At 37.9% G+C, this 27,965-nt stretch overlaps 1 protein-coding gene across 1 annotated transcript; it reads right to left on the minus strand.

The window, feature by feature from the left end:
• Positions 1-164: 164 nt before the first annotated feature.
• STAU1 (staufen double-stranded RNA binding protein 1) lies at positions 165-27,952 on the minus strand. Its single transcript, XM_030462910.1, has 16 exons — positions 27,819-27,952; positions 17,634-17,910; positions 16,709-16,833; positions 15,708-15,864; positions 14,698-14,836; positions 13,844-14,009; positions 8,866-8,964; positions 7,343-7,573; positions 6,654-6,787; positions 5,675-5,843; positions 5,145-5,217; positions 3,731-4,050; positions 2,891-3,013; positions 1,780-1,865; positions 1,636-1,680; positions 165-1,140 (listed from the first exon to the last, which is right to left on the minus strand). The coding sequence occupies exons 2-16, from the start codon at positions 17,824-17,826 to the stop codon at positions 1,053-1,055; spliced, it is 2,148 nt and encodes a 715-aa protein (XP_030318770.1). The 5' UTR covers positions 17,827-17,910; positions 27,819-27,952; the 3' UTR covers positions 165-1,052.
• Between the last annotated feature and the right edge of the window lie 13 nt (positions 27,953-27,965).

A 27,965-nucleotide genomic window follows, 5' to 3' on the forward strand; every position in this document is an offset into this window, starting at 1 on the left:
TCCTCCACATTACCAAATAGTAGTTACTCATATGTAAGTGATAACCATTGTACAGTTACTCCATAGCTTTACAATACTGCCCGTACTATATCACAAGCATTACAAATCCTATAAAAAAGCAGCCCCTGTAGTGGCATACAAGAATAAATTAACCAAAAAAAAAATTTAGTATTACCATTTATTGGTGACAAACACTACGTTTTACTTACATTCCATGGGGAGAAAAAATTCCAGCGTAAACAATGAACTGAAGCAGTACTTAACTTGCAAGGCTATCGTGCTTTACCTGGACCATATGCAAAAAACTTTATTGCGCACAGTTCAGCACGCAATAACACAACATCAAAAGCAACACAGTTTATATATAAACATAGGTAATTTTTTTCAGCCCTACATGGAGATGTAATTAAACAGTATAAAGCACTCAAGGAAAATCAATCTGCGGTTTTATATGCACTACATTGAGATCATATCCTGTAATGCAGTGAGCTGTGTGCCATCTAAACACACAATCCTTAAAACATAGATCATTTAAAGTCACGTTGCATTCGAGTTCCCCCCCCCCCTCAAGAAAACTAGAAATTAACCAAAAATGATCAAACAAAGTTTAAAATTCCTAAAGTGTTTTAATTCATTCAACCGTTGGATAGTTAAGCTACTAAGCTGGACTTTTTAAAATGGTGGGCACACAATTTGTTTCCAGTGAAACTGCTATTTCAATAAAAACAAAATAACCACATACATGGATATGATCTTCCCAAGTTAGTTCACAGATAACATGTCAGTCTCAGAAGACAAAGTTTCTAAACTGTGCTATTGTTCTAGATACAATTAAGAAACTTTTAAATGAAAAATTTATAGTGTCATTTCAATCAAAACAACATAATGAAACTAAAAATTCATCACTGTTTGAAGAAAAAGCAACGGTTATGATTTATACACTACAGTAGGTTGTAAAGACTGTAGCACTCTAAAAACAGTTAGGTTACATTAAGAGGAAGCATTTGATTTTCTCTGGTGCTTTCAGGTTTGGGTCCAGTCAAAAGCCTTTTTTAGGCAGTGCTGTCCAGTGTCTGTCCCAAAGTGTTTGAGTTAGCCGGTTTGAGAAGAGGGTCACTTTCCATTTCTTGTTTCACACATCTACAAATAAGAAAACACCTGTTACTTACACGAGACAAAACACTATTTCCACAAATAAGATGCTTCAAAATCAGCTGAAAAAAATCTGAGGTGCATATAGCGATTTCTTTCCACATAAATGGCCTTCATTTTAAATCAATTAGCATCTTCTTAATTCCACCATTTTGACAACTTATTATCTAAATGGAGAGTAAACTTTTTTTTTTTTCCTGGTCAGAGGGAGAAACTTGTAACCCTTCCCAGTTCTGCTGAAAGCAAGCTGTGAAACCTATACATTGTTTGCATGTTATGTACAGAAGACTTACAGAAAAAAAGGACCAGATGTAACACTTAAAACACACTTTAAAAATCACAGTTTACAAATCTATGTAGTAGTAGGTAGTTGAAGCAGAGTCAGAATTGCTCTGTATCACCCATTACATTTTCCCCACTTGCTCCTGTTCAGTAACACACATTTTGACACATGAAAATTAAATGTTTGATCATAAAACCTACCCTCTCATCCTTCTGAAGGTACCAGCACTTGGCATTTTAATTTTTCTGGCAAAGAAAAAAACCCTCACATTTTATTTGCTTATAGTACATCACGGGGTTAGAGGTTTCCATTAAGGCAAGGGATAGTCAATGGGTCACACTCACACAGACATTGGTCCATTTCCTGTTCTTGGCATCTCTGTGGCTTGTTGGTCCAGCTCAGACAGCAACTTTAAAATATTCAGTGCAGCCTAGAGAAAGGAGAGAGCATTCAGAAATTCAGCCTGAGTCCATTCCATTAGTTTAGTGAAAGCAGGACTGGAATTCACTTAAAATGTGTTCTCATTTTGGTAATATTTTTATTAAGATGTGTAATTATGGTAGAAAAAACAAAATGGTAAAGAACTAATCTTGCTGCATTAAACAAGGAATCTTGCTGTGGCTAGGGGAATTCCCATGGCATTGACCACAGACCACAGAAATCTGTATCAATTAGAACCATTAGAAAATTACTGCCTTTTTTTTTTTTTTCCAGTTTAAAAATGGGTAAAATCTGGTTTCCTATGTGCATTTACATACTGCCAAACTATTACTGTGGTGTTCAGTCAGTTACCCAGGTCACCACGGATGCCAAAAGAACAAAACTATTTTCAAATTACAGTAGACTATGTACAGATTGATTAGCAATATGTAATGGCTTTTATAGTTACAGTCTGGAAGACTCATTCTTTCACAAAGAAATACTTCAGCCATAGTTAACAAAAGATTTTTTAATATATATAAGGGATCTTAACAGATTTAGAGCATCTTCTACTTTCTAATGGTGAACTGGCATTTTTCCATTTTGGATTCTGTTCCAGCAGACAGTCTGGTAAGGTGAATCCAAATATTATATTTCCCAATGAAATATCAGCCCATTATTTTACAGAAAATAAGCTGCTATGCCCTTATATTTAACAGTTTTTTTTTTCATGCTTTTTAATGTGTGTTCATGTAAATAACATCAAAGGTAAAACAAATGCAATTTTTGAGACCAAAATTGTGAACATATAGACCAAAATGTCGAACAGCATTTTAAAGGTTATTTAGATTATATTCTGGTATTATTTGTCAATTATCTGAGTAGCCTGTGAAGTATGAGACAAAAATAAGCCAGGGAATTGTACAGTATTTAATTCATTGCTATCCAGCAGTAATATGAAACCGTGGTCTATCCACTGCTTCCCTGAGATCACTGAAGGCCCAAGAGCAAACATTTCAGCAGTACACATCATACCATATCATGGCAAGATTCTACATCCTTTCCAATTCCATGGCTGATCAGTGGTGGCTGAGAAGAACAGTTTATAAGAGATACAAACTCATTCTTGTTATTTTTTGGAAAGTCTTTATATTCAACCTGAAGAAAAAGAAAGGATTTAGTTCTCAGTTAACCAAGTACCAGAAATATATCACAATTGCTATATATCAATATTATCCATATACAAATCTGAACTGTGCTTTTAATCATTCTTTCAGCCAGTAGAATCATTTAGTTTGAAGTCTGAGGTCACTTTCAATATTTCTTCTAGTAATCATAAGAGCTCTGCAAGCCTTCTGAATAATGACAGTTGCTGGGACCTTTATACTGATCATTTAATTTTTTTCCTATTACACATCTTAATCCACTTTGCTTCTTTAACATTAATATAGGAACTTCTGTGCAACTCTGATGAGAGGCATCAAACACAAGAAAATGTACAGCTTGAACTAAATGTTAATGTAAGAAAGAATAATCAGAAAAACTGATTTCAGCAAAGTTCATGTCATGACATCTCTTATATCAGACAATACTCGGGAAATGGTGCTTTCAATTTTATTCTTCCAAGACTCCAGAGTATCACTAAGTTAAGGCTGAGAATGCAGTTCATAAATGCACATTTGAAAGCTAAACTAGAAAATCTGTTAAATTCAGTACATTTCATTGGTAAAACACATTCAGCTTTTCAGCACTTCAGCTTAACAAGCAGCCTTAGAATATATCAGGCACCAGCACAACTGAACAGTTTTAGGACAAAGAACAGGTTAGACCAGTTTGAGTAACTTTGGAAGAAATCTTGCAAAGCTGAACATTTACCTGGATTCCTTGAACATTGGAAAGATAGTCCAGCTGCTCAGAGGGCCTAGCAAGTGGTCCGTGGGGTACATGGCCTGATGAGTTGTTATTCTTTAATATGGTCTCAGCAGTAGGAGAAGTACCACCATACAATAGCTCTCTAGCAATCATTGCTGTTACTGTAGCCTTGGCAGGATTTGGGGCTGCCCTACTGAACTCTTTGGTATGGTGTCCTTGATTGGCTCCTACAGCTTGTGCAACCTCAGGGACCATGGGAAGGATTCCAGCAGGAAGCTGCTGATGGCTGAGATAAGGCATCCTAAACTCATCTTCTTTATTACCTGAGAAGAGAGAGGCACATACTAAGCAAATGCTGTTTCTATGAGGCTTTCTACAGGCACATGAAGGGATGTGTAGGCATCAAAAGCCACTTTTGGAAAAAATATTTTATTACAAATTATTTTGAAACACTTAACAAATTTAGTGGGCTTGATTTGCATTTGGCAGGTCAGAGATTTAGCATCAAGAGAGTTTGCTTCCTGAGTAACTGATGTAGTGCAACAGCTGCTTCTGCCAAAAGGAGCACCTTTACCTCCAGGGGTACTTTATCCAGGCTAGTCAAGCTTACAGACACCTCAGACAGTTGTAACCACATTCTAGATATATCTTTTGGTTTCAGGATTTTTTATTTTATCATTTAAACTGTAGGAAGAAATAATGAAACCAGAGAATGGCCAGAGCCACTATTAAATATTGTAAAGAGAGTGACAGCCCACAGAGTTTAAATTGAATATTGTATAAATGTAAAGAGGTAGATAAGGTTAAATATAATGTCAGCACAGTATGAAGCAGCAAGAATGACAATTTACAGAAGATATCCAACCCACAGTCAATTGATAGCAATTTATTGGCAGTATGGCATAAATTAGATTAAGAGGGATAAGAACAGCTTTTTACAGGGAACTTGCACACACAGAACTGTGGAGGAAAATCAGAGGTGTGCTCAAGACAGGTGGGGAAGACAATGCCACTAGAATAGACAGAGGAGACAGTATAATGGCAGAATAGATAAATGAAGTTCATTAGGACTGAGCTGTTTCAAGGCTAAGGATTTTCTGGGGCAGTCTTTAAATCTGCAACCATTCTTCCAAATCTAGAAGGCAATTCCCAGGTATCAGAAATCCCAACCTTTTTCCCAGGGAATCTGCTGGGACATAATATGGGAGAAATGTCTTCCTTGGCCAGAGTGGCTGAACTCTCCTCCTTTTACCTTTTTCCCCCAAGAAACTGCCCTCACTTCATTCAGTTTGCAAGCCAGCAGCTCTCCATCTCTGCTCATTACAGTGTGTTAAAAACATTATTGAAGGGACTGAGAAACACAACAGATACACACAGGCCCCAACAGGATAACACTTCTTTCAGTAGGGTTACTTACTAGTTGAAGTCTCTTCAGAGCCTGGCTCAAAGAAGGTTACTTTTCTTCCATCACCTGGTTTCTTTACTGGTGTCTTAAAAATAAAAGGAAAAAAAGCCATACATACAACATAACCCTTTAATTACCCCCTAGTTTTAAAGTTTACAAGATTTAGGTGATCTGACCCGTCAACATTTTAATGCAAAACTTATTTTTCAAAAATCTCAATTATTACATAGTTACCAAGAAGAGAAGTTCAGTGACTCTTACTCATTGAATGACTAAAACTACTTACCAGTGAAGTGGTATTAAGAATACAGATACCATAATCAACCCAGTAAAACTAACACTAGTTATTGGTATTGCTGAGGGTAGGATACTGGACACAAATGGGCTATTTTTTAAGAACCAGTCACCCCAATAAAACTGCTTTCTGACTAAAGCAGAAAGCATGGATTTTCTACACTGTTCCTGCCTCACAAGCTGCTATTGTTTCAACAAAACTTTTGCTGTAGTACTAAACAGTAAAGCTGTTTCTTGAAGATACTTACCTTCTCTTCTGTTTTTAATGCTGGCTTTGGAGGTTGAGGCTGAGGGACTTTGAAACCTAAAATTTCCAACATATTTTCAGCTGCATTGCGTTTAGCAACTTTTTTGTTCGTTCCCATTCCTTCAGCTGTGTGTGCACCAACTTTCACCTGGACAAAAGAGGAAGAAACTCTAAATTCCTAAACGGTAGTATTAGGATTCCCTTACTGGTGATTTATCTCTTCAGCACTCCCTGAGTCACAGAATAGTTCAAATGACCATTAAGTTGTCATTTATTAGCAATGATCATTATCCTCCAAGCACAAAAATTTGAAACAGAAGTAAAACAAGTAACTCTATTTCATCATCTCACCTTGGAAACAGCCTAGATGCTGAAACTTACAGCAGATATAAATTTTCCAAGCTAAAATTACAGGTTTACCAGATTTACTAGTGTAATGAAAAAGAAGCAACTAACTAGCCTATCTTGGCCAGGACAGGGAAGAGGTCTGGAGAATTCACTTCATTATTTGAGCCTAGTAGATATCAGTATTAAAAATACTATCACACAATGGGGATTTGCAATGCAGATTGCAGAAAGTGCTGCACTCTAAAGCACCACACAAAATCTTGGGGAGGAGGAAATGAAGGATACCCAGGTTCATGTTAATAAATCCTGTATTATGGAACATAAGCAGCTCAGTATCTCATAACAGAATATTAATGTTCCTGTTAGTTAAAACATTAGGCAGCTACAACGCAGACTTCTGATTCCCTATGCGATTAAAAAAAATAAAATTATTCAGATCACTTTTCTTGAACCTTTATCTTCCTTCAATGTATCCCACTAAATATTCTCTTAATAAATTTCATGGAAATTTGGCTGTAATCCTGTCGATGTTGTATATCATCATGACAACCTGATTACCATAAGAACAAGAACAACAAAAAAATCACAGCCATGCAATTTCATTTTTAAAATTAACATACAAACTGCATAACAAACTCCTGCGCCGTGGAAGGCCACGTTCTGTGATAAGCATATATTCTGGTTCTTTCTCTTTCTTGGCCTGCTGTATCTGGGCAAGTCTGCTAATGGGATTCATTCCTTGACCATATTCTGGACTTGTTTGCAGCTAAAGCAGAAAAACGTTTAGGAGATAAGCCAAAATTTGTGAATATTTGGTTTAACAGACAACATGCAAAATGCCACTGAATTCATTCGTGTCTAGAATTGAAAAGCAGGGAATTAAAAACTGCTTAATGAAACACTGTCACAGCCAAAGAGAAACACTGAATTTATTTGGCTCTGCTGTCACAGTTGACCACATATAACCTACCACTGGTAATAGTTTTACAAGTTCTAATCCTGCTATATTAGGAGTGACAGTCTTGCAGGAGAATTTGCACAAGCAACATCACGTGAAACTTGAAGCTGTTAAGTCTTAGGCTTGAAAGTCAGAGCTTGATTTTTATGTGCCACTCATTCTCTTTCATCCATGAATTTACTCATAACTATTGTAAAAGGGGTGTCAAAATCCCATTTAGAGTGGGAGCAAAATATAATTTCATTTGCTGCACTAGACTGCTGATAAAGGTTGAGCAGTTGAGTTTTTCTAATTAACTCAGGAATGCTTCTCAACTAATGATTATTTATAACAGTCAAGAGCTCCAATCCATTTCTCTCTTACCTTCACTATTGATTTTGTTTTCTTTTTGATTCGTGGCTTCATTTTCTCCACTGTAGGAAGGGGTGGCAATTTTTTCAGTTCTTCTAGGACTGCTATTGCAGCATTTTTCTTTGAGATCTTCTTGCTCTTTCCTTCACCTTCACCCATGAATTCTCCAACAGACACCTTGGTTACAAAGCTCTTCATATGGGGAGGGCCACTTTCCTTGGTCACCTGTTTCAGAGGGAAAAACTGAGTGAAAGCGTGATAAACACTTATTAAGAATGGCAGGGCACATTGTTTATAGCAAACTTCTCTCAAGTACTATGGATAAAGATATTTTAGATTCCCAGAAAGTACTCAAATAACATATTCCCACCCAAACAAACACATACTTGAAAAAGATCAGATGCAGCAAGCAATCTTTACCTATAAGTCATTAACCCATCTAATTTAATGTACTGATTTACTCTTTCAGTATTAAACATGACTGTTCTGTTCAATCAGTATGTAATTCCATATATTTAACATCACCTAAATAAATACATCATGTTACAGTAATAGAAAATAGAAGATAATTCTTTAGGACCAGCATTTTAGTTCAGAAATCAAGAATTCTAGAGACCTCTAAGAGATTGCTACTACTAAAAAGATTTAGTCTTTTAACTCCATTCATAACACATCATACAAATATACAAAAATATCCATTAAGTCAGAAATAAGAATGAATTAAGAACTTCCACCCACAACTGGTTTGTGTGACAGTGTATTTTTATCAGTGACACTCAGGCTAATCTGCACGAATTGAAGGCTTTGTATAAAATGTCATAGAACAGTTATAGAAGCAATTTTGCTACACGCAATTGCATTTTCTTACTATAGTAATTCAGATAGTTGACTTAAATGTTACTCTGTCAGCTCAGGAAAGCAGCACGATCAATTAATATTTTAGTGAAACAGAGATGCTCTGATGGAAACTATTGATTTAAGATAACTAAAGTGATTGAGGAGGGGCAAAGAGGCAGCAAGCAGCCAGGCCAAAGGGAAAGGAAAGTAAGATGCACATGAGGTCACCTCATGGCAAGAAAAGAAACCTATCTGTGAGATTTTGCAGCTTGGGGGTAAGTCCACATCAGTGTTTCATTAAGCAAATACTTCCATAAATGTCCTTCAGAGTGAGCTGTGCTCTTTTGCCTCAACTCTGCACTTCTATGTTCTAACCATTAATGTGATGTTGTTTCTTCACTGTAAAGCTGACTTTTCAAAAAGCTTGAAAAAAGGATTGCACAGATAACCACAGCACAGCTGTTCACTCATGTCATGATTTTACTACATGAATTTGTGAACAGGTGGATTTTTCTTTTTTCTTCACTTTACCATATAAACTGAGACAATCGGTGTGACTGTCAAAGGTAAAAATGTATTCACAACTAACAAGGCATGTAAAAAGTCAGTTGTTTGGGTTATCTAGTAGAGACTCAACTTATATGTGTATCCTTAATATTCTAATAAAAACAAATCTAGAGCTTGTAAAATAAACATACCTCAAAATTCACAGGCAAGTTCCTTTTAAGTGCAATCTCAAAAACTTGGCTTATTTCAGATTTATTGAGATTTTCATCATCTGGTTCTTTTCCGTTAACCTAAAAGAAGCATACTCTATTTAAAATAAAGATCCTATTAAGTTGAATTTTATCCATCCAACCAGTTTACTGAACTCTTAAAATTTTAAGTAGTCTAACCTTTACTGTCATTTTCTGTGAATGTGTAGAAATGCAGCACACATACTACAGAACTGAAACTTAAGAAGCTCATTTAAGGTGTATGTGTAAAATCTAGCAAACTTTGTGTTTCATGTGCTTGTTACAGTAAAGAACAAATGAAATATAGGCCAATAGGTTTAAAAATCAATTTATAGAAAATGAAACTGAGGTGTTAAATGAACTGATTTCCAAATGGAAGTACCTTTATGAAATACAATTTTCATATACTGATTGGACATTTGTACCAAAAGCACTAAGACAGTATCAGGTAAGAGAAAGGGCAGGAAAAATAAAGATTCTGAGAATGGGACCAATGTGAATAAAAGATGGCTAAACAGACCCTGGCACAGCCCTGTCCTTTAACATGCTACCTTTTAAGTCCTTCAGCTACATTTTTTTTTCCTCATCTGAAGAACACACTGTCAGGAACTTGCCTTAAATCAAATGCTGTACATCTCTGAGAACTCACACCTGCTAGGAGGACAGCAGTGCCAGGTGAAGCTTACCTACAGGCACCTCTACGTATCTCCAGGTAAAATTTTGATTGTGATTCCAAAAATGTCTTCACTGATGTTGGGATCAACATGAACTAAGAGGCATGGTAACAGCAACAGAAAAATTTTAAGACTAAGGTTCCAGCAGTGATATTGGAAAGATTATGATAAAGATGAACAGCAACAATTTCACCAATTATATCATGCCACAATACTAGATATGCAATCAGGTAACAAAAATTATTTAAATATTTTATTGGAGCAGCAGAAATAGGCTAGAGAGCTCTCACTGATTAAAACTAGTTTTGGTGGTAGCAAGCATCCCCAAAGTCAGATTAAAACATGAAGGAAATCTTTTTCCCCACCATTTCAAGCAGCATTTTCCTCTCTCAGAAAAAAAATCTTCTTAAAATTAATCTGTGGGTTTCACTCCTCCCCCTGCCCCATCAGATTTCACACTGTTCTTTACAGCTGACCATGTATTTCAGGTTCGAGTTGCAACCATTTCATAAGAGCACATAGAGTCCAACATCCTTTTTCAAGGATACCATCTGATACTTCTGATCCCACTGCCACATCGAGTCTCTAACCTCCATGTGGAGGTGTACATAATCTTCAGGTCTTCCAAAACTGATGACCACATGATGGCACCATTCCCACAGGAGCCAGGAGGAGCCATACTATACCTCAGCAGAAGGCACGAGGCCAGGCAAAATTGGCAAAACCAAGTCTGAACACAAGATTCAAAAGTCTTGATCATCATATTTTAAAACCTATTTCAAATGCAATTGGCAAGTTCAAAAGCAGCATATGCCCAAAAATATATTTGATATACTGATGTCTTCTTTTATTACAGGTTAGATGTTATATCAAGTTTACTACCAGCATCTCCAGGAATTATCTGCCACTGCCCTTACTGTTAAAACTTTACCACAATCACTTTAATTAAAAATATTTTTTCCAATTCTTATGATTTCAGATACATTATAGTTTTTTCAAATTTTCACATTTTTCCTTGTGAAGGTGACCAGGACTTCTCTTTATTGGATTAGACATTTACCATTTAATATCCTTTCAAGAGAACAGAAATAAATAGTGTGAAATTATTTGCTATATTATGCTGTATATTCTTGACATATTCCTACTCTGTTCACACAGTGTAAAACACAGTTATGTTTCTTCAATACATTTATCTAAAAATTGTAAATTAATAGCAAAATATCAGTCAACAGACTAGAGATATTTACCTATTATTTTGCCTCTACTTGAGTTCTGTACCAGTTTATTTCATAAATCAAACCCAGTCACACACACACGCTCTTCCCATTCCCTGCACACCTCAAGGCAGATGATCTATAAAGGTGCTTTTAAAGTAGTTTGTGTGTGCACACTGAACTTTCCAAGGAATCTGTGTCTAAATCAGCAGAAGACCAAAACCATAAATATGTACCACTCTTAGTTCTCATGACACAGTTCAAATCCATTTCTAACAGGTGAAAGAAAAAGTCACAAAAGGAAACATAAGTAATAGATTTAAAAACTCCAAAGCAGATTGCAAAAGCAGTATCCTCCTTTAAGAGGGATTTGCCCTTTTCTAGGAATTCTTTCAACATGTACTTTATAAAAAACTGCTTATACACGAACTGTGAAAACCAGTGGAGAGGCTGATCAGAACTACATGGGTTTCAACACAGCTCTCAGTCTGACTGTTTCCTTCCATGCTGAGGTATAAAGAGCAGCTGATATTTACCCAGTAAGCTGGCAAAAACATAGAAGCATTTCTGATTTGGGTATTTTCAGGCAAAAGTTAGAATTTCTAAGAAATGTGCTAGAAACCATAGCTTTGTATGTTTTCTAAGCTTTAAACTGATGCTTCATCATCTTTGTCTGTAAATTTACAAAGTAACAGAGTAGTGCAACTTTTTCAGTGTGTCACCCCTCCAATCAGAATAATTTAGGTTCCAAAGGTCCTTCGGAGGTCTCCTCCTATTACAGCCCCCCAGCTCAAAGCAGAACAGTCCAGAAAATGAAATTGGGTTGTTCAGGCAGGGCTTTCGTCAGTTCAAAGCTAATTAAAATTAAATTAAAATTAAAATAAAATTAAAAATAAAATAAAATAAAATAAAGTAAAATAAAATAATTTTCCTGCCACTTGCTTCTAGAGTTGCAGTTTGAGAAGGTATGGAAAATGGCCATTCCTAAAGTCACATCATTTTATTCCATGATTTCTTCTTAAGCATTGAGTATTTCATTTGAAAATACAAGAGTAAAAAATACTGTAAATAGACAGATTTACAGGGGAATAAAAAGTTATGAAAATTACAAGCCCAACCCCCCAAAAACTACAAGTGTTTAAGGATAAGCATATTCTGTTTACACACAAAAACAGGATGCTCTTGTAAAGTATCTCTAAGACCTCAACCCACTGTACCCTTCCAGGAATTTGCCTCACTGAATACAAGAATGAACTCAGTGCCAAATCTTCCTTACTTTATCTTCATCTTTTCTAGTACAAAACACTGTTTCAAAAGCAGCAATTCTCTCAAGACATTCCTAAAACTACAGTACTTGAAAGCTGTAAATATTAATGAACTTAGGGTTTAAGTACCAAATTTTAAATTAAAATCCAGTTTATCTGAGTGATTATAGAACAGTGCTCTGTTCAAAGGATTGCTCTTCTAAAGCATAGCTGCATTTCTTACTGTTCATTTTCTAGACAACTCAAACATAAAACAAAATTACAATTATGGATGTGTGTTTCTTGTGAAAGTTTAAGTGACTTGCCCATCGTGTATAGCAGGGTCAAGATAACATTTAGCTCCCAGTGAGCCTGCAACTGTTGTATTCATAAAATAATTGTCCCATCTTGCCATCTCTTGCATCAGTCATAATAGTATTTCCCTTATCATGTCCTTAAATGAACTGAAAAAGGAGACACTTCACAGGCTTACCTCCTTTAACCTCTCAATCTACAACCTTTACACTGAGTGAGGCATCCTAGAGAAAAGGCTACATGGTCACATACAGACAATTACAGATTCTGTTCTGATGACTTCACATTACTCAACTTCAAACACAACCATACAAATACTCTGCATGTCACTTGTACAGAGGCATTTCTACAATAGTAAACAAAAGAATTCAGTGACATGAGCTCCTATTACTGTCTGCAGAGTGGGATTCCTTGGGTCCAGTTCACAGAACTTTGCTGCCTGGGGTGGAAAATGGCTGGTGACAGTAGGTTATCCTTTCCATGGGTGAGTTCAAAAAGATGTTATGCATCACTGACACAGAAAAATATTCAGCAATCTGGGAAAATTCAGGAATTCCCTGAACTGAAGGGGAACATGCCCCTCAGTCTTGACTTCTCCTACATGAAGACCTCCAGCTTATCCCTTACCCCCCTCTGGGGTATCACCAGTTCCAGATTTCAGTGCAGAACTCACCTCCACCATTCTTTCAGTTTCTATTCCTAGCATGACCCTCCTCTCCCCAGTAGCATCTGTGATCCTTCACTATCAGTAGTCTCCATCATTCAATGCTCTACATTCCTTCACTACTACCATCAGTGCCCCCCAGGCCTCTTCTCTGAACCATCAGATCCAGTGTTTTTGCCTAATTATCTGGGCAATGTTCTCTCCCACAAACACACTCATGAATTTTAACTTAATGCCCCTCAGCTTCACAACATAAAAGACCCATAACAGGATCTTGGAATGGAAAGTGCTGGGCAGCCAGAAATATCTGGAGCATTAAAACTTTGCCTCTGACATTCATATAAAAATGTGTGTATGAGTTTTCTACTTCCACGAACTTCCTGCTCTCCTAGAATTTCTATGGTTCTTTCCAAAACAATGTAGTAATTTTGTCTAGGAAGCAAATCTGTGTCTGATTTCTACGCTGTCCATACTGGAATGCAAGCACCCCATTAACATATTTCTTCAGAAGTTTGTATATGATCTGTACCTGATAAGATATTAATTCCTATCTATGCTTCCAGTGCTCATATCTGACAGAGGTCTACAGCATTGCTGTGGAAAAACATGACAGCAAAAGAATTAATATAACTTAAGTTTGGGAAAGCTCTAGTTCCATAGAAATTTATGCTTTAAAACAAAGTGGTTTTATCAACACAAGTAGGTCAACACTACGACACAGAATTAAATTTCACAACTGTCATCTTCCTCTCAATTAGGGAAAAATCTATAACAGTTGCTGAGTTTATCTTATCAAGTTTTGCTTACAACACTGAGATTAATTCCCACCTCTGGTTTCTCAGGCAAGGGCTCATTCTGCAGAACTTTCAGTGCTTTAGCAGCTGCATCATGCTTAGCAGCTTGTCTTGTTCTTCCTTTCCCATGAAACTGCTGCCCTCCAATTGAAAGCTCAACTTGATAAAGTAAGGGCCCAACAGGAAATGGGTAAAAGTACCTGCAAAGAAAGATTTCAATAAGCAAACAGTTTGGCCTACAAAGTAAACAGAAATTAAGTTGTACAGATGAATCTCTTGGATACCAGTAACTAAAACCTCAACACTAATGCACTGTATGAAAAAGTCAAATTTTGATTTAAAAGTCTGAAAGTATTTAGGGATAGATCTTTGAAACAGAGTATCAGCAGTTCTTGTTTTATATGACCACTTTTCTAACCAGCTAGAACAGAGAAAGTAACTACGTTTATATAGACTTGGTAATAAGTTTTGAATTCTCAGTTCCTGTACCCACAGAAGATTCTTTAAATGAAGCTGAAATTTTGTTTTAGAAAAAGCATCAAACTGTTTTCTTCACTTTTGCTTTTACAAAGAAAGGAAACGCAAGAAATATTTAGCTATATGCTTCATGAACCTGAATGTCAAAAACACTCCAGCATTTGGTTCAGTTCCCTTTTTTCTGCTTTTCCTCCCTCCCCCAAAGAAAAAAAAAAGACTTAAGTAAGACAAATTACAGACATTGGTGGGGTGTACTTATCAAAACTTTCTGCCTCTTATGTTTCAAGCTGAATATCCCTTTAAGTGACATATTTTCAGCTGTTTTCAGAAGATATCACCAAAGCACTCAGTCAAAGAGAGCAGAAGTTCAAAGCTATAAGACTGCAAAACCAAAAATTTAAACACACATACCGTGGAGGGTAAGTGCCACCCCTCATAGTATAGTTGTAAGTGGATCTCATCCCCGTATAAGGATCAATAGGTTTATACATAGGTTTCTTTCCCAGCTTCATGCAAAGTGCATTTAGCTCCACTGTGGGGGTTACACTGTCTATATAAAAAGGAATAGAGAGAGTTGTCCAGATGTCACAAGGGACCAAAGCAATCTAAACTCTTACGCTGTCTCAAACTGGGAAAAATGAACTCAAGTTTTGCCCTATCTAGTATCTTAAACGAATGAATTCTGAATAAAAATGCTAATGAATAAAAAGAAAATAGGTCTATGTTTGGCATATTAAATTAGCAGCCCAGCAGACTTGTGACAAATCCTGTTACAAAAAAGTGAAATTGCTGAGGTTTTTCTGGGGGCTTTATTTTTATATTGTGCCTTAAACTTGTGAAGCTACCAGTTTATTTCTACAGCAAATCTAACAATGTGGTCTGCAAAACAGAAATTTCTCTTCCCAAAAAACCCCTTTTAATTAACAGACATGCTACATTTCTTCTGTTTCTGTTGTTTACTGAGAATAATGAAACATTTCTCCTTCTGCTTAATAGCTAAGATGAGTTTTTATGACTCTTGACTTTCAGATAGCACCTGACCTTTTCAAAAGGAGGGGTTATTGCTACCCCAAATGTTTCTCTCAGTGCAGGCATTGTGTGGATGAAGAGCATAGCTTTTCCAGGATTCATCCAAATATTGTGACAAAAAGCACTAAGGTAGACAGTGGGTTCTTCAAATCTGAATGACTTGGTGGAAAAAATCTGTAGCTTGTTAACAAAATTATTTTCTTTTAATGCTGCCTACAATGATCAAGGGTTAAATTAAGATGAGGTTCTCAAAAACCTGGCTACTGCCATTGCTAAATATGCAGAATCACTGCTTTTATTAATCCTATTGCAACTTCTAAAATACATACCAAAACCAGAAAGGTGTATTTTATTATTAATTTTTTTAAAAATCTGTTTGTTGTGGCATATACCTGGATTCTTGCCTTCACTACGAGATGGACGAGCAGTGGGTTTAGGGAATTTTGTCCCTTCCAAAGCTTTGGCTGCTGCCGCATGTTGTGCCTTTTTAATACTAGTTCCTTCAGCTTCCCAGTGCTGGTCCCCAAGAGTGAGCTGCACTGTAAACACCTTCAAAATAGAAAATGTTAACTTTACTAGGAGATGCTTCAGAATTCACTTAATTTATTAGACCCTCTTACACAAAACAAGGAGTCTTTTGGTGGTGCAGAAGTTGAAAATACAGAAATCAAAGCTTTCCTCAACTGCCAGACCATCTCCAGATAAACACTTAGGACACAGATAGGATTTTCCAGATGACCAAATTTAGAATTTCCCAATACTTGCAGTGAACAACTGCCCTGCACACTGCATGAGATCAAACAGCCTAAAAACCAAAAGACACTGTATATAGAGGTGACAGCCCCATGAAGAGCTGGTATGCCAGCATTACTCTGAAAAGCAGCATTGAAATTCACTTTTTTGCTCCAGAAAACTGAATTCTTGCTTTAATGTTGTGGCTTGTTTTTCTTTTAATGATATTTTTCAGTGGCTTGAAAACACATAGATTCATGTGGCACCATGAAGGCTTCTATGTGCCCAGAGGTGAGCACAAGCCTATGTGATTATAGAGCAAACTCTGTGGCACTTCTTTTTAAGCATGTGGGATAAGAAAGGATATGTACTGCCCTAAATTTTCACAAACTAATCAGACAAAAGCAAGCCTGGGAATTAAATTAAGTTTACTTTTGAGCATAACAAAAACACAAGAAGAGATGCTCTGAATGTTATCCCAGTATTTTTTTATATGCCCACCTTGCCTCCTCTGCACATTGAAGCGGAAAATACACATATTTTGGACAAAAGGCTTTAGTTTTTTAACATTATTCAATTCCAAGACGATTCCTCCAACATACAACTTATGAAAGTAAAAGAGCATGAACAGCAGCAATAAGAAACTTATGTGAATATTTACCTTAGAATGAGCTGGACCTTGCTCGCTCAAGAGCTTATATTCCGGCTGAATCTTGTTGAAACGGGCTAACTCATTCACAAGACACATTGGGGTTTTCTCTTTGGGGTTTGCCATGTTTGAAGGAGCTGAAAGATAACATAAAATCAGATTAATGAACAGGTAGCAATGAACTCCACTACAATTTTTAATTTAATTTTTTTCATTGGCTTAGCATTTATTTGTCTGCTGCACACTGCTTATCAGAAAAGATGCGATGGAACAGGCAGCTCTGCACAGCAGTAAAACTGGCAACAAATCTATTGAATTTGGGGATTTCCAAATTCCCAAATGCCTAAAAGATAGCATCATTAAATGTAATGTTTTAATGCAATCCAGAAATACAAAGTTAGAAGATTCCTGCTTTTAGCTTGCCTCTTATGTAGTACATCTCAAGGAGTAATTTAAGTATTTATCATGGTTACTTACTTTGAATAATTTCAAAAAGTCAGTGAATTTATTTTCTTTACGTTTTTCCCTATTACCTTTTTTTATCACCTTCTATGGTATTCTCTTCTATTGTATTAGCACAATATATTTATCATTAAATTGCTTCTAAAAGAACTAAGATAATACACTAAAATTATTTCAGATAATAGAAAATAACTGAGATAATAGAACTGTGCAACATGTTATTTATACCTAAAACAAGCTACTTGTAGAAAGATGGATATTCTTTACTATTACTACTAACATTTAAATGAATTATTAGAAGTTCACAGGAAAGTATGGTTCTATCTGATTCCACTAACTAGGAAGAAAGCATTACAAACTACTCTAGTTGGATAAACACTACTGTTAAAATATTTATAGGTGCAGTACATCAGGGATATATCATACCAAACTATAAAGTATATGAATATATACACTTATACACATTCAATCTTACCTGCAGCTGCATTGGTGGATGTAACTGAAGCAGAGGGTAAAGCAGAATTTTGGATAGGTCTACCTGCATTTTCAGAGGGCAAAGAACTAGTAGTAGAAGGAATACTCAAAGGCTGTGAAAGAGATGGGTTTTTAATCAATACTTGGCTCCCTGCAATGGCAGCAGAAGGATTTTGAATTTGAACTTGAGACATGTTCACTTCCAACCAGATCAAATTACTGTAGGTAAACAGCTTTGAATGCGGGCAGACTCAGTGTGATGAAGCCAAATTGGTGACCTAAAATGTGAAGACAAAAAAAATTATACTAATTATTTCATGTTCTTTAACTAAAAATCTATTGAGATTATTTCTCCATTAGCAAGAAAGGCAAAAGGGTAAAACAACATTCAGTCGTTTCCATTTTGAATGCAATAGGTCACTTACACATCCCCTTTTAACAGCTCTTTTCAATCTGTGTGCCTTATCACTGGAGTTCTGCATTTCTTTCATTTATAAAAGGAAGTAGAATAGAAGCTTTATTTATGCTTGCTCATTTAAGATCAACTACCCATCTGTTTTCCCCATCACTGAATCCACTTACAAAGCAAATCCAGTTACTTAAACTGATAGCCACTGTTTGTATACTACACAAAGGGCAACTCTCATGAACAGATTACATATCATGCATTCTATCACTTGAAGTTAAAGTTTTTAAACTGAAAGGGCAAGCAATAAATGCAGTCTTTGCAAAAAAAAAAAAAAAAAAAAAAAAAATTAGAGCATGAGTCTACATTATTTTTCCTCCAGGATCACCAGGAAGAGCTTTGCTGTTTATAAGGGGAACACAACTGGTGTCCAGCAGAAAATGCCAAAGTAGCTACAACAGGGAAAAGGGAAAGTGTGAGAGTTCATAAACATTATAAGCTACATGTGTTTTGAAGGTTACTTCTATTTAAGTCAGAACATGTCTCAGTCACAGTTCAAGAAGCAATTTAGAGTTATTTGGCCCTGCAACACTGTAAGCCAGCACTTAAGTTCATTTAAGAAAAAAAATCCTCCAAGCCATGAAGCTGAACCAGCCAATCTGAAATGCTGCAATAGGTTTTTCCTCCACTGGCAAATTAATATTAGATTTCTCTTACACATGGATGCAACATTATCTTCATGCTCAGACAGTTAAACCTAAATATATACTAACAGGTTGCCAGTTTAAATGCTATCATTGCTGCCAGAGCTCAGCTGCCCATATCCACTTACGATCCATATATCAATTGATTTATTAAAAATAAATTTTACAGCCAAGTTAAGGCATTTCACACACAAAAGCCACACACATAAGCTGGTCACCTACGGATTTTATTAGGGCAGCAAGAGAAGGTTTATTCTTTCATAATTAATATGATGAAGAGAAATCACTGCTTCAGATACCACCAGAGAGCTATTAGTAGCAACACAACTCCACCAGTGCTCTGTAAGCTTCAAATTCTGAGCCTGTGAATGGACTTCAAAATGTAAGAGGAGCAGCAATGAGTCAGAGTGAAGTTTTTAGCTGGTTACTGATAAAACAAACCTAAGAGGAGAACTTAGGATAATGCATTCATGGATACAAAGATTTATTTATCTATTTAGTAAATAAGAGAAGGGGAAAGAAGTTACTGGGAAACAGCAGATACACCAACAAATCTACCATCTGAAAGATTTTTGAGAAAATATCATACAAATCACCACATACACACTACTGGTTGGATAACTTTGTTTTTTACTAGAGAGCAAAACTTGTTCAGATCTCATTGGATCAGAAGACCTATACGTAGACAATAGTCAAAATATACATATTTGACTACTAAATTTGCAGAAATTATACAATGGGCTCATTATAAGTGTGAAAAGGGTATTCAGACATTTATATAAAGGAGCTCCAAGAAGCTGTGAGAGAAATATGTAGACTAAGACTCCAGGGTAATAATTTTATAATCATTACATTTAATTCCCAGGAGCATCACTAGGAACACTGAAAATTTTCAAACATAATGCAACAATAATAAATGCCTGGAAAAGAACAGTCTTGCAATACAATAAAAAAGCTAACTCACTGTCCCTGCTGAAATGCTCTTCACAGGAACTGAAGTTAAACAGTTTCTAATTCAAGCATCTTGAGCAGAAGACACTTTTTTTAGTTTTTAGTCAATAACATCAGAAAGTCCAAACTTCATCTCAGAAAGCTGCCTAAAATGACTGGTTTTAAAGAGAGGCACTATCCTTCATTGATTTGCCATCACCTGGTTTCAGGGAACATGGGATTTCAGCTCTAAAATACATGTAGTAAAGTGGTTTACTAGCCAACCATCCCTACAGATGCAGTGAAGAATGCTGCACTGATCTCTCATAATTTTTTAACCCCAGGAAGGGAAGCTCCTAACGAGGATATTTTAAGTTCACCGTGGAGTACAAGAGAATCTCACAGTGGTACAGCTCAGCCTTCTCTCTACCCAGATCTCTCTCCATCAAGAGTTGTAACTACCACTGTTCAGCTTGAAAAAGCTTTTCTTCAAACACCTCTGGCTAGAATAATATTTAGGAAAGACAATTTAGCCATTATTGACAAAAATCTGTGCAGACTTGAGGTCATGTCCTAATGCTTGAAACATTAAGATTTTGGAAACAAGATCCAACTGGGAACAGACTTCAGCTGTGGACATTCCACGACCAAACAAGAAGTGGTGCAGACACATCCATAGCTCACAACCTGCTTATTCTCAGCAGAGAGATCAACTGCACAACTCCTTCAGCACTCTGCCTGCTCAGTCACATGAACAGACTCACAACTCAGGGGAGCTGGAAGCACCCCTTGCTTTAACCACACACCCTCCCTCAGCCCTTCAACTAACTGGAAGACCTCAGCCTTTATGTACCTGCTGGGAAGCCAACAGACTTCCAGCCCCACAAGAAACCAAGTATTGAGAGCTTAAGCAAGCTCACTTTATGCATCCATCATGATGACAAACCCACCCATCCTCTGTGCAGAATGCTTTGCAATCAAAAGTGTAGCCCAAGATTACCATAGAAATCCCAGAGCCATGACTTTACCAAGAAATAAGACAGGTATTCAACAGGGTTGTGTGATTGCTCCTTTTTATGACTTGTTTCCAAAGGTGAAACCAGAAAAAGCTGCAATGCCAAACCAAAAATAAAATTGTAAGGAATCAATAAGCTATAGTTTAACTTAAAATAGAAATCTGAAGCCTGTGGAATGCATTGCTGTTCAACATTTATCCCCAAGATGTTGAGATAGCTGAGTATCTGGGCATGACAGTCTTCTGCCATATATGCAGAGAAATTTATCACCAGGGAGAGAACTGAACTGCAATGAAAATAAAACTGTACATATAATTCTTGAACTAGAAAATATAATGCTTGTTTCTACATAAGCTGCTACAACACCACCGTGTTTCTCTCAGCTTCACCAATCCACCAATCTCACGTTTTTATACTCAGATCAAAAGCTGAATCTACATCCTGCAAGTTATCACCAATTCAGAACCACAGCAAATAGTTCATTAGACTGAATTCACACAGAACCAAAGCAAAGGAGGCATTAAAAATATCTTGTGAATTGCTGAAATTCCACATTACAAATTTCTGACAATTTAGACCCTACGTAGCAACTTACACTATCATACCCTAAAAGTTTATGTATACCAATATTTTCCTTTTAAAAACATTTAGCTCATAAATGAAAAGCAACTACAAAGAACAGTCTGACAAAACCAACTGGAATTTTGTTTGTCATTTTTCAGCTACTCGTGAAGTTTATGAAACTGTAGTTGATTTGTGTGAAGTTATTTCACTGTGGTTTAAGAGCTCACTTTTCATCACTGCACATTTAATTACAGGTTATTTGGGGATCATAAAAGGGTTTACAGTGCTTTTACAAAGTAATACACCCTCTACCCTATAACAGGCTTACAAAGTCCTAACTATCCAAGAAAAACACCATAATCTAGGAAGTTGAGGCTAACAACTTATTAAGGCTGTTTCAGTGGACAGAGAAAGAAAGAGATGCCAGTGTTTCAGATGATTTTTCCATTTAACCAGGTGTTAGCTACTTCAAACTTTTCAAGCCAAACAGCATTACAAATAATTGCCCCCAACACCACACTCAAGATATTGCTAGAACTTGAAACCACCCACAGACAACAAAAGATCAGTGAATGGATGTTTTATTCATACTATTTTAGCCAGCAGCTGGTCACAGAACTTCTTTTCCTACCCTTCCACACTTCTTTTCACTATTTCAGACATTAATATTTCAAATTTTATTGAGACAGTGTCCTGCCAGAATATTATCCTCACAATGGCAATGTCTGCCAGCAAACAAGTCAATGGCCTATGGACAATAATAAGTTCTGAAGGATGGATTTTCAGATTACAGCACTGCTCCACACCACAGTTCCTAATTTTTTAATTTTCTTTTGGTGTATCAATGCCTGGAATATTGGAATATTCAGAAATTTTGAATACAAAGTTCAGAAGTCAATAATATAACCAAAAAGTAAGAAAAAAGTAGACAAAGATGTTAACATAGTCTCAATTAAATAAATTATTTCTATATAAAATAAAAAATGTATCATTTTCAGATAAAAGTTCTCTTGGGGCTTTCATGTTATAATTCTCAAAGGTGTTGCAGATAGAACCCAGAGGATCAAACTAAAAACAGACACTTCCTGTGGATACTGATGTTTTACCACAACTTGTGGTTTCTTTAATATGATGAAAATAAAAGGTAAGAAACTCAAATGTTTTAAGTAAGTTTCCTGTACCTTTAGGAGATCCAGAGAGTGAAGATTTGAATATAGTTCTGAATAGGATATTTATGATGGAGAATGCCTAAAAGGAAAAACAGAAAGTTAGCATTTTGCTTCCCAAAGCTACAAAAAGATCTTCTCTAGTAAATGTTTCACCACTACATTGAATTTTCCTTATCTGTTGGGTGACAAGAATTTGTATGACCATTAAATTCTCACCAAACTGTTCAGTGGAGCTACTTTTCTCCAAGCAAAAATTCTGATTTCATCCAAGAATCTTTCCTTGCTCTTTTGCAAACCCAAGTAATTTTTCTAACACAAACATCAGTATCTTGCAATGGTGCTCTTTGCAGGATTATGAGTCACTTACAAGTTCTCTTTCTGTAGCAAAATTTCCATTCTGCAGAAGTTACCCTTCCAAACAGCTCTGGAGATCAGCTACTGAAACAGACCCAGACCTAAATTCACAAAGCCAAACTAAAAGCAAGCCACTAACCTGAGACACTCTGGCAGCTATTAACTGCAAAACAATGATACAAATTTTACTTTATGACTACATTTCCAGTCTAATGATTTCACTTATAAATAGGCATATAAAAATTTCAACCTAGCTAAAACCATTTAAGAATAAAATTATATCAGTGCTTAATAAGAAACCTGTCACTGCAGGGACTGCTCTAAATGGAAATCAAATGTATTTTATTCTGCTTACAAATATAGCACAAAGTTTAATCCTTCTTTTCCACAACTAAGGCCAACTGCACGCAGATGCTAGAAATATGAGTACCAAGAACAAGATGGATGAGATCTTAAGGTTAGAAGACACAGATAAAAAAGCTCTTGGGTTTTCTTCAGTTCAAAATTCTACAATGAAACTCAGAACTACAAACAGGCATCTTGGAGTCCTGCAGAACAAATGAGGATACAGGGCCTGAAAAGGCCAACATTGTGCCTGTTTTTTTAACTGGAGAGTGAAGGAGGTGGACAAGAGGATTACAGTCCTATCAGTTCAAGTTTTCTTCCCACAGTTTCTCTGGAAACCAAGGGAATGGACAATACCCCCAGGCAGGATCAAAATCAATTTTTGATCCAAACCAACTGTATTTTCTCTGCTGGTCTAACCAGGCACTTGATCTTAACAGGAAAAAGTGCAAAGTTCTGAGCAGGCACTGTCTGCTGCTCAAACACAGGACAGAAAAAACACCAAATGGCACCAAGAGAATGGGAGGAGCTACACCCAACACAACATCATTACCAAACACAAACCAATGCTGACAGAAACAAATAACCTACAAAAAAAACCCCACTAAAGGATTTTTATATGCTGAAGAGCAGAGAGCTGGCTGGGGCTTGACAACCAGCAGTCTTCAAGTGCATAAAAGGATTTTGGAGTGGAAAAGAATAATCTGTTCCTTATGCTTAAAGCAAAAGAACACGAGGCAAGAGGCTTATAAGTGCACCAAGAAAACACTTTCTGATAGTAATGGTTGCAATGAACTGTAGTGCTCTGGGTGACAGAAGGGACTTCATTGTTGGTGAACTGTAACTGATAAACACCCATTCAGAATGAGGCTGGGTACCCAGCAGCCCAGATTCCCATGGCTGTGAACACAGTTTTTGTGGGAACTGTAACAGCACCTTCTCAGAGGAAGACATTGACCTTGCTGTTGAACAACAGGTTTGGCAAAACATGGAATCTCACATGGCTCATACTGCAGACTTGCTTTGAACTTTGATAAATCACTTCAAAACTCAAGAGAGAATAAATCCTCAAAGAAAGAGAGTTTGTTCAGTGTCAGGAGCAGAATATGGAAAGGTGCCCTATGCCTTTGGATGCACACATTTGGAAAGCTGGAGGTTGTTAAGACTCTTATGCTACTTGTTAGGAACTTGCATGTGTACACCACTAAACCTTTGCATTCATTCACAACCAACCAGCACCAGGCAGAGGGCTTTTTTACAAAACAAGAACAGAGCAGAATGGGAAACTGGACACCAGATGAAATCACCAAGATTCAAATTACAAGGACTACTTGACATCACCTGTTAAAAATCATGTTATAAATAATATCCAAGAAAAAGTTTTAACTATAGGAAATGAGGACTTCAATTAAGCATGAATGTCCTGAAAAGCAGACACTTCAGTCACATAGCAAGGAAGATTGACTGTTCCTGACCAACAACAAACTGTTCCCAAAGCAGAAAAGCTCCATTTATCCCTGGTTCACAGATGGGCAACTACAAGACAAACCCCAAGTCCTATCCCTGCAAAATGATGCAGGTTATGTGAGGTAGGGACTAGGGAGAACTGAAACAGCACAACATTTACTCACTAACCCCTTTGTCACCTGTATTTTTACACGCCCATAGCTCTATTGCCACACAAAATGTCAACCAACCCACACTGGGGTAACACCATGGCATTGCAGCACTGATCTGCCAGGCAGCAACAATCTCCTGAGCTGCTCTGACACAGGAGCCTGAGCCCCACAGTCCTGAACAGGAGTTCTGGGCACATCAAATTCAGACCTGCTGCCTAACAGCATTTTCACCTGTGAATATTACCAGGGAATATTACAGTGCATTCATTACCTACACAAAATGGTGGTCAGAAAGATTCCCTCTCTCCTCCTGTTTTTTTTAAAGGGGTTTTAAAAACTCAAATGTGGTGGCTGAATCTCTTTTGTCCCACACTTGACCATTTTGGAGCACAAAGAAGAAATTTCCAAAGATTCCAGGAGGTTTGTTGAGATAATTAATTTTCTAATGTACCTTTGAAAAACCTACACCAGTGACAGCTTTGTAAAATTATAATGTGTTTGACTTCTGAAGAGTGTTTAAGAACAACATCTAAATATTTACACTTGAAAAGTCTAAATAAATATTCACTACCAAACAAGATTAAAAAAAAAAACCCTACAAAATGTACAGAGTTAAGGCTCTCAACACAAAATGTAAACCACCAGATGAATGACATTCTCTTCTTAGCTAAATCTTTTCCTGTAATATCTGAGCATGAAAAGGTACATCTCAAGGGTAACAATAACTGTAGAAAAAGATTATGGTCTTTTTGAGTACCCATAAGATGAATTTGTAAGGCCAGAAATGCTGAATATTAAGCACATTTGTTTGGAAGCTAAGATATGGATTATTAATAGGGAAACAGCTAATGAGAAGCTAAAATTTGAGTTAAAATCTGAATTAAAGGAGATGTTCACCCAAACCAGACAGGTCCAAGCAATGCAAAGGAATAAACCAGAAGGTGCTAAGTCAATCATGAATAAACTTAAGCATTTACTTCTAGATGAATTCGTAGAGACAAAATATTTAATGATTTTTTTTCCTGCAGTACAGCAGGTCAGAAAAGCCCACTGACTGCAGGATAATCAGTGCACAGATCTCCTCTATTGCTGGAGTTGCCTCTTCAAGAATTCTAATAAAACAATCAACCTCTCAGCAAGGATCCTAGACAGAGCAATTTTTATATATGTATTTTTTTTAAGTTCCTAGGTCTTCAGAATAAAGTTGCTGTTCTTCAGCAAGGTCTGAAAAGCACAGAGCAGTTTTCAATTTTGCTCTGACTTTGTACAGTTACATCACCTCAAACTTATTTCAACTTCTGAGTACTTTGTTTTGCCACAAAATATTGATACTTTGGCTCACTGGTACTGATAGTGAAAAAATTATTAAAGATAAATGCTTTGACAAATTTTAAGGAAGAGTGGCTGCTTGAAATAATAATAAAAGAATTGTGTCTTGCATACATCCTTTATGGACAGTTTTGAAAATAAATTCTGCTTCAACATCAGAAAAAAAAAGGAAATATAGGAAAAAAATTCAACCCAGTGGCTCCTTAAATTTTCATCAAAATGTGACAGAAATCCAGTGAATATCTTTGTAGAAGTTTGAATATACAAATTTGGTGCATGTATGAGATGATCAACAGACAAATCAGAGATTACTTTATTCCATCATAGCAACAGCTCCATCATTAAAACTCAAGTTCTGATGTTCATTATTATTAAAAAACACACATCTGCCAGTCTGAGCAAGGGAATTACACAGTACACTTGCATATTCTAGTTAGAAGAAAGCTTTTATGAATATACTGTTCCAAAAGCAGACAAAGGACTTACATTCAGATATTTTATTCCACAGCTGTATGTATATATATATTTATATATATATATACCTAGCCTGTACTTTCCAAATGATCTTCCTCCCAGGTTTGCCTTAACCCTGCCAGAAAAGCAACAACAAAAATCCCCAATAGATGACTAAATCAGAAAAATGTCTGTCAGTATTCCCAGCTCCAGTATGACCTGGATGGGCAACCCGAATGAACCAAACCCTCTACAACCTCTAGGGCAGACAGAAGTAAAGATTTAAAAAGCACTTGTTGCTTCTGCATCTCCTGAAAAACTAACACTGGGATCAAAAACCAGTGACAGGTGAGGCTGATGGGGCAATGGCACCTAACCCAGGGGGCAATGAGGAAAAAGTGATGATGCCAGCGTTGAGGAAGCAAAGTGATGCTGCTGATACCAACAGCCTCGGTGCTGGCACCGTCACCTGCTCAGGGAGAAGACTGGGGGCGTCTCCTGGTGTTGTCACCACATCTACACCTCACATCTGAACCGTCAGGCGAGTCTAGTTCAGTCTCGGGAGTTTTGCTACCGAAATCATGTGCCTCGGAGACTCTGCAGAAGTCTGACTGCTGTCACCCGCTCCTGGCAGTCTGGAGACGCGGGATGGCTGCAGCCCCTTTCTACAAAGCGTTCAGAGAGCCTCAACCAGCTCTGCCGCCACCACCTCCCGTTCCTGGGGGCCCGAAGCCACCACAGTCATCCTTCAAAACGGAACAGGGATTTTCGGCAGAGGATCATTGCCAGCGTCCCAGCCTGGCGCACCCGGGATGCCCGGTGCTGCCGCTACCCGCTCTGACAGCGCCCAGGGAGCCGGACCCCGGTGCCGTCTCTCCCCTCGCCAGAACCGAACCCTCGCCCCTCGGGCCAGAGGGAGCCGCGGCCGCTCGGGCAGGGGCCGGCGCTGCCCCCGCCAGCGGCCCCATCGAGGCTCCGTGGGGACGGCCCCACGGCTCTCCCGCCGCGACCAGCCCCGGCTGCCCCCCTGCTCCGGGCCCCCGCCGGGCGATGGCCACAGGGCCGGGTGCTGCCCAGCGGGCCCGACCCCGGGACTCGGGCAGAGCCCCGTGCGGGACGGGAAAGGGGGAAGGGGCGAATGGGGAACGGGGGGGGCGAGCCCGCCCGCGCGGGGGCTGCCCCTCCCCACAGCCCCGGTTCTGCACGGTTCGGCGCGGCCCCCGCTAGGCCCCGCCGCCGCCACCCCCCGCCCCGCTGCCTCGGCGCCGGGGGGAGCCCGGGCCGCCTCCCCCCTCACCTGGCTGCCTGGGCTGCGGCTCCCGGGCCGGCTGGTGGTGCGGGCCAGCGGGCGGCTCAGTCCATGGGCCGGGTCCCAGGGGGAGGGGGGGGGCCGGGGGGGCGACCGCGGGAGCGGAGGGAGGCGGCGGGCACAGGGCAAACACTA

This window comes from Calypte anna, chromosome 20 (assembly GCF_003957555.1).
Source record: "Calypte anna isolate BGI_N300 chromosome 20, bCalAnn1_v1.p, whole genome shotgun sequence".
Lineage (NCBI taxonomy): Eukaryota > Metazoa > Chordata > Aves > Apodiformes > Trochilidae > Calypte > Calypte anna.

Coding starts and splice junctions, on each gene's coding strand:
- STAU1 (XM_030462910.1), bottom strand. CDS start 17,826: ATGTCTCAAGTTCAAATTCAAAATCCTTCTGCTGCCATTGCAGGGAGC. Junction 14,837..15,707: donor TAGTGAAGGCAAGAATCCAG/GTATATGCCACA, acceptor CTTTTTATATAG/ACAGTGTAACCCCCACAGTG. Junction 8,965..13,843: donor CCTTGCCTGAGAAACCAGAG/GTGGGAATTAAT, acceptor TGCTTCTTTTAG/GTTAACGGAAAAGAACCAGA.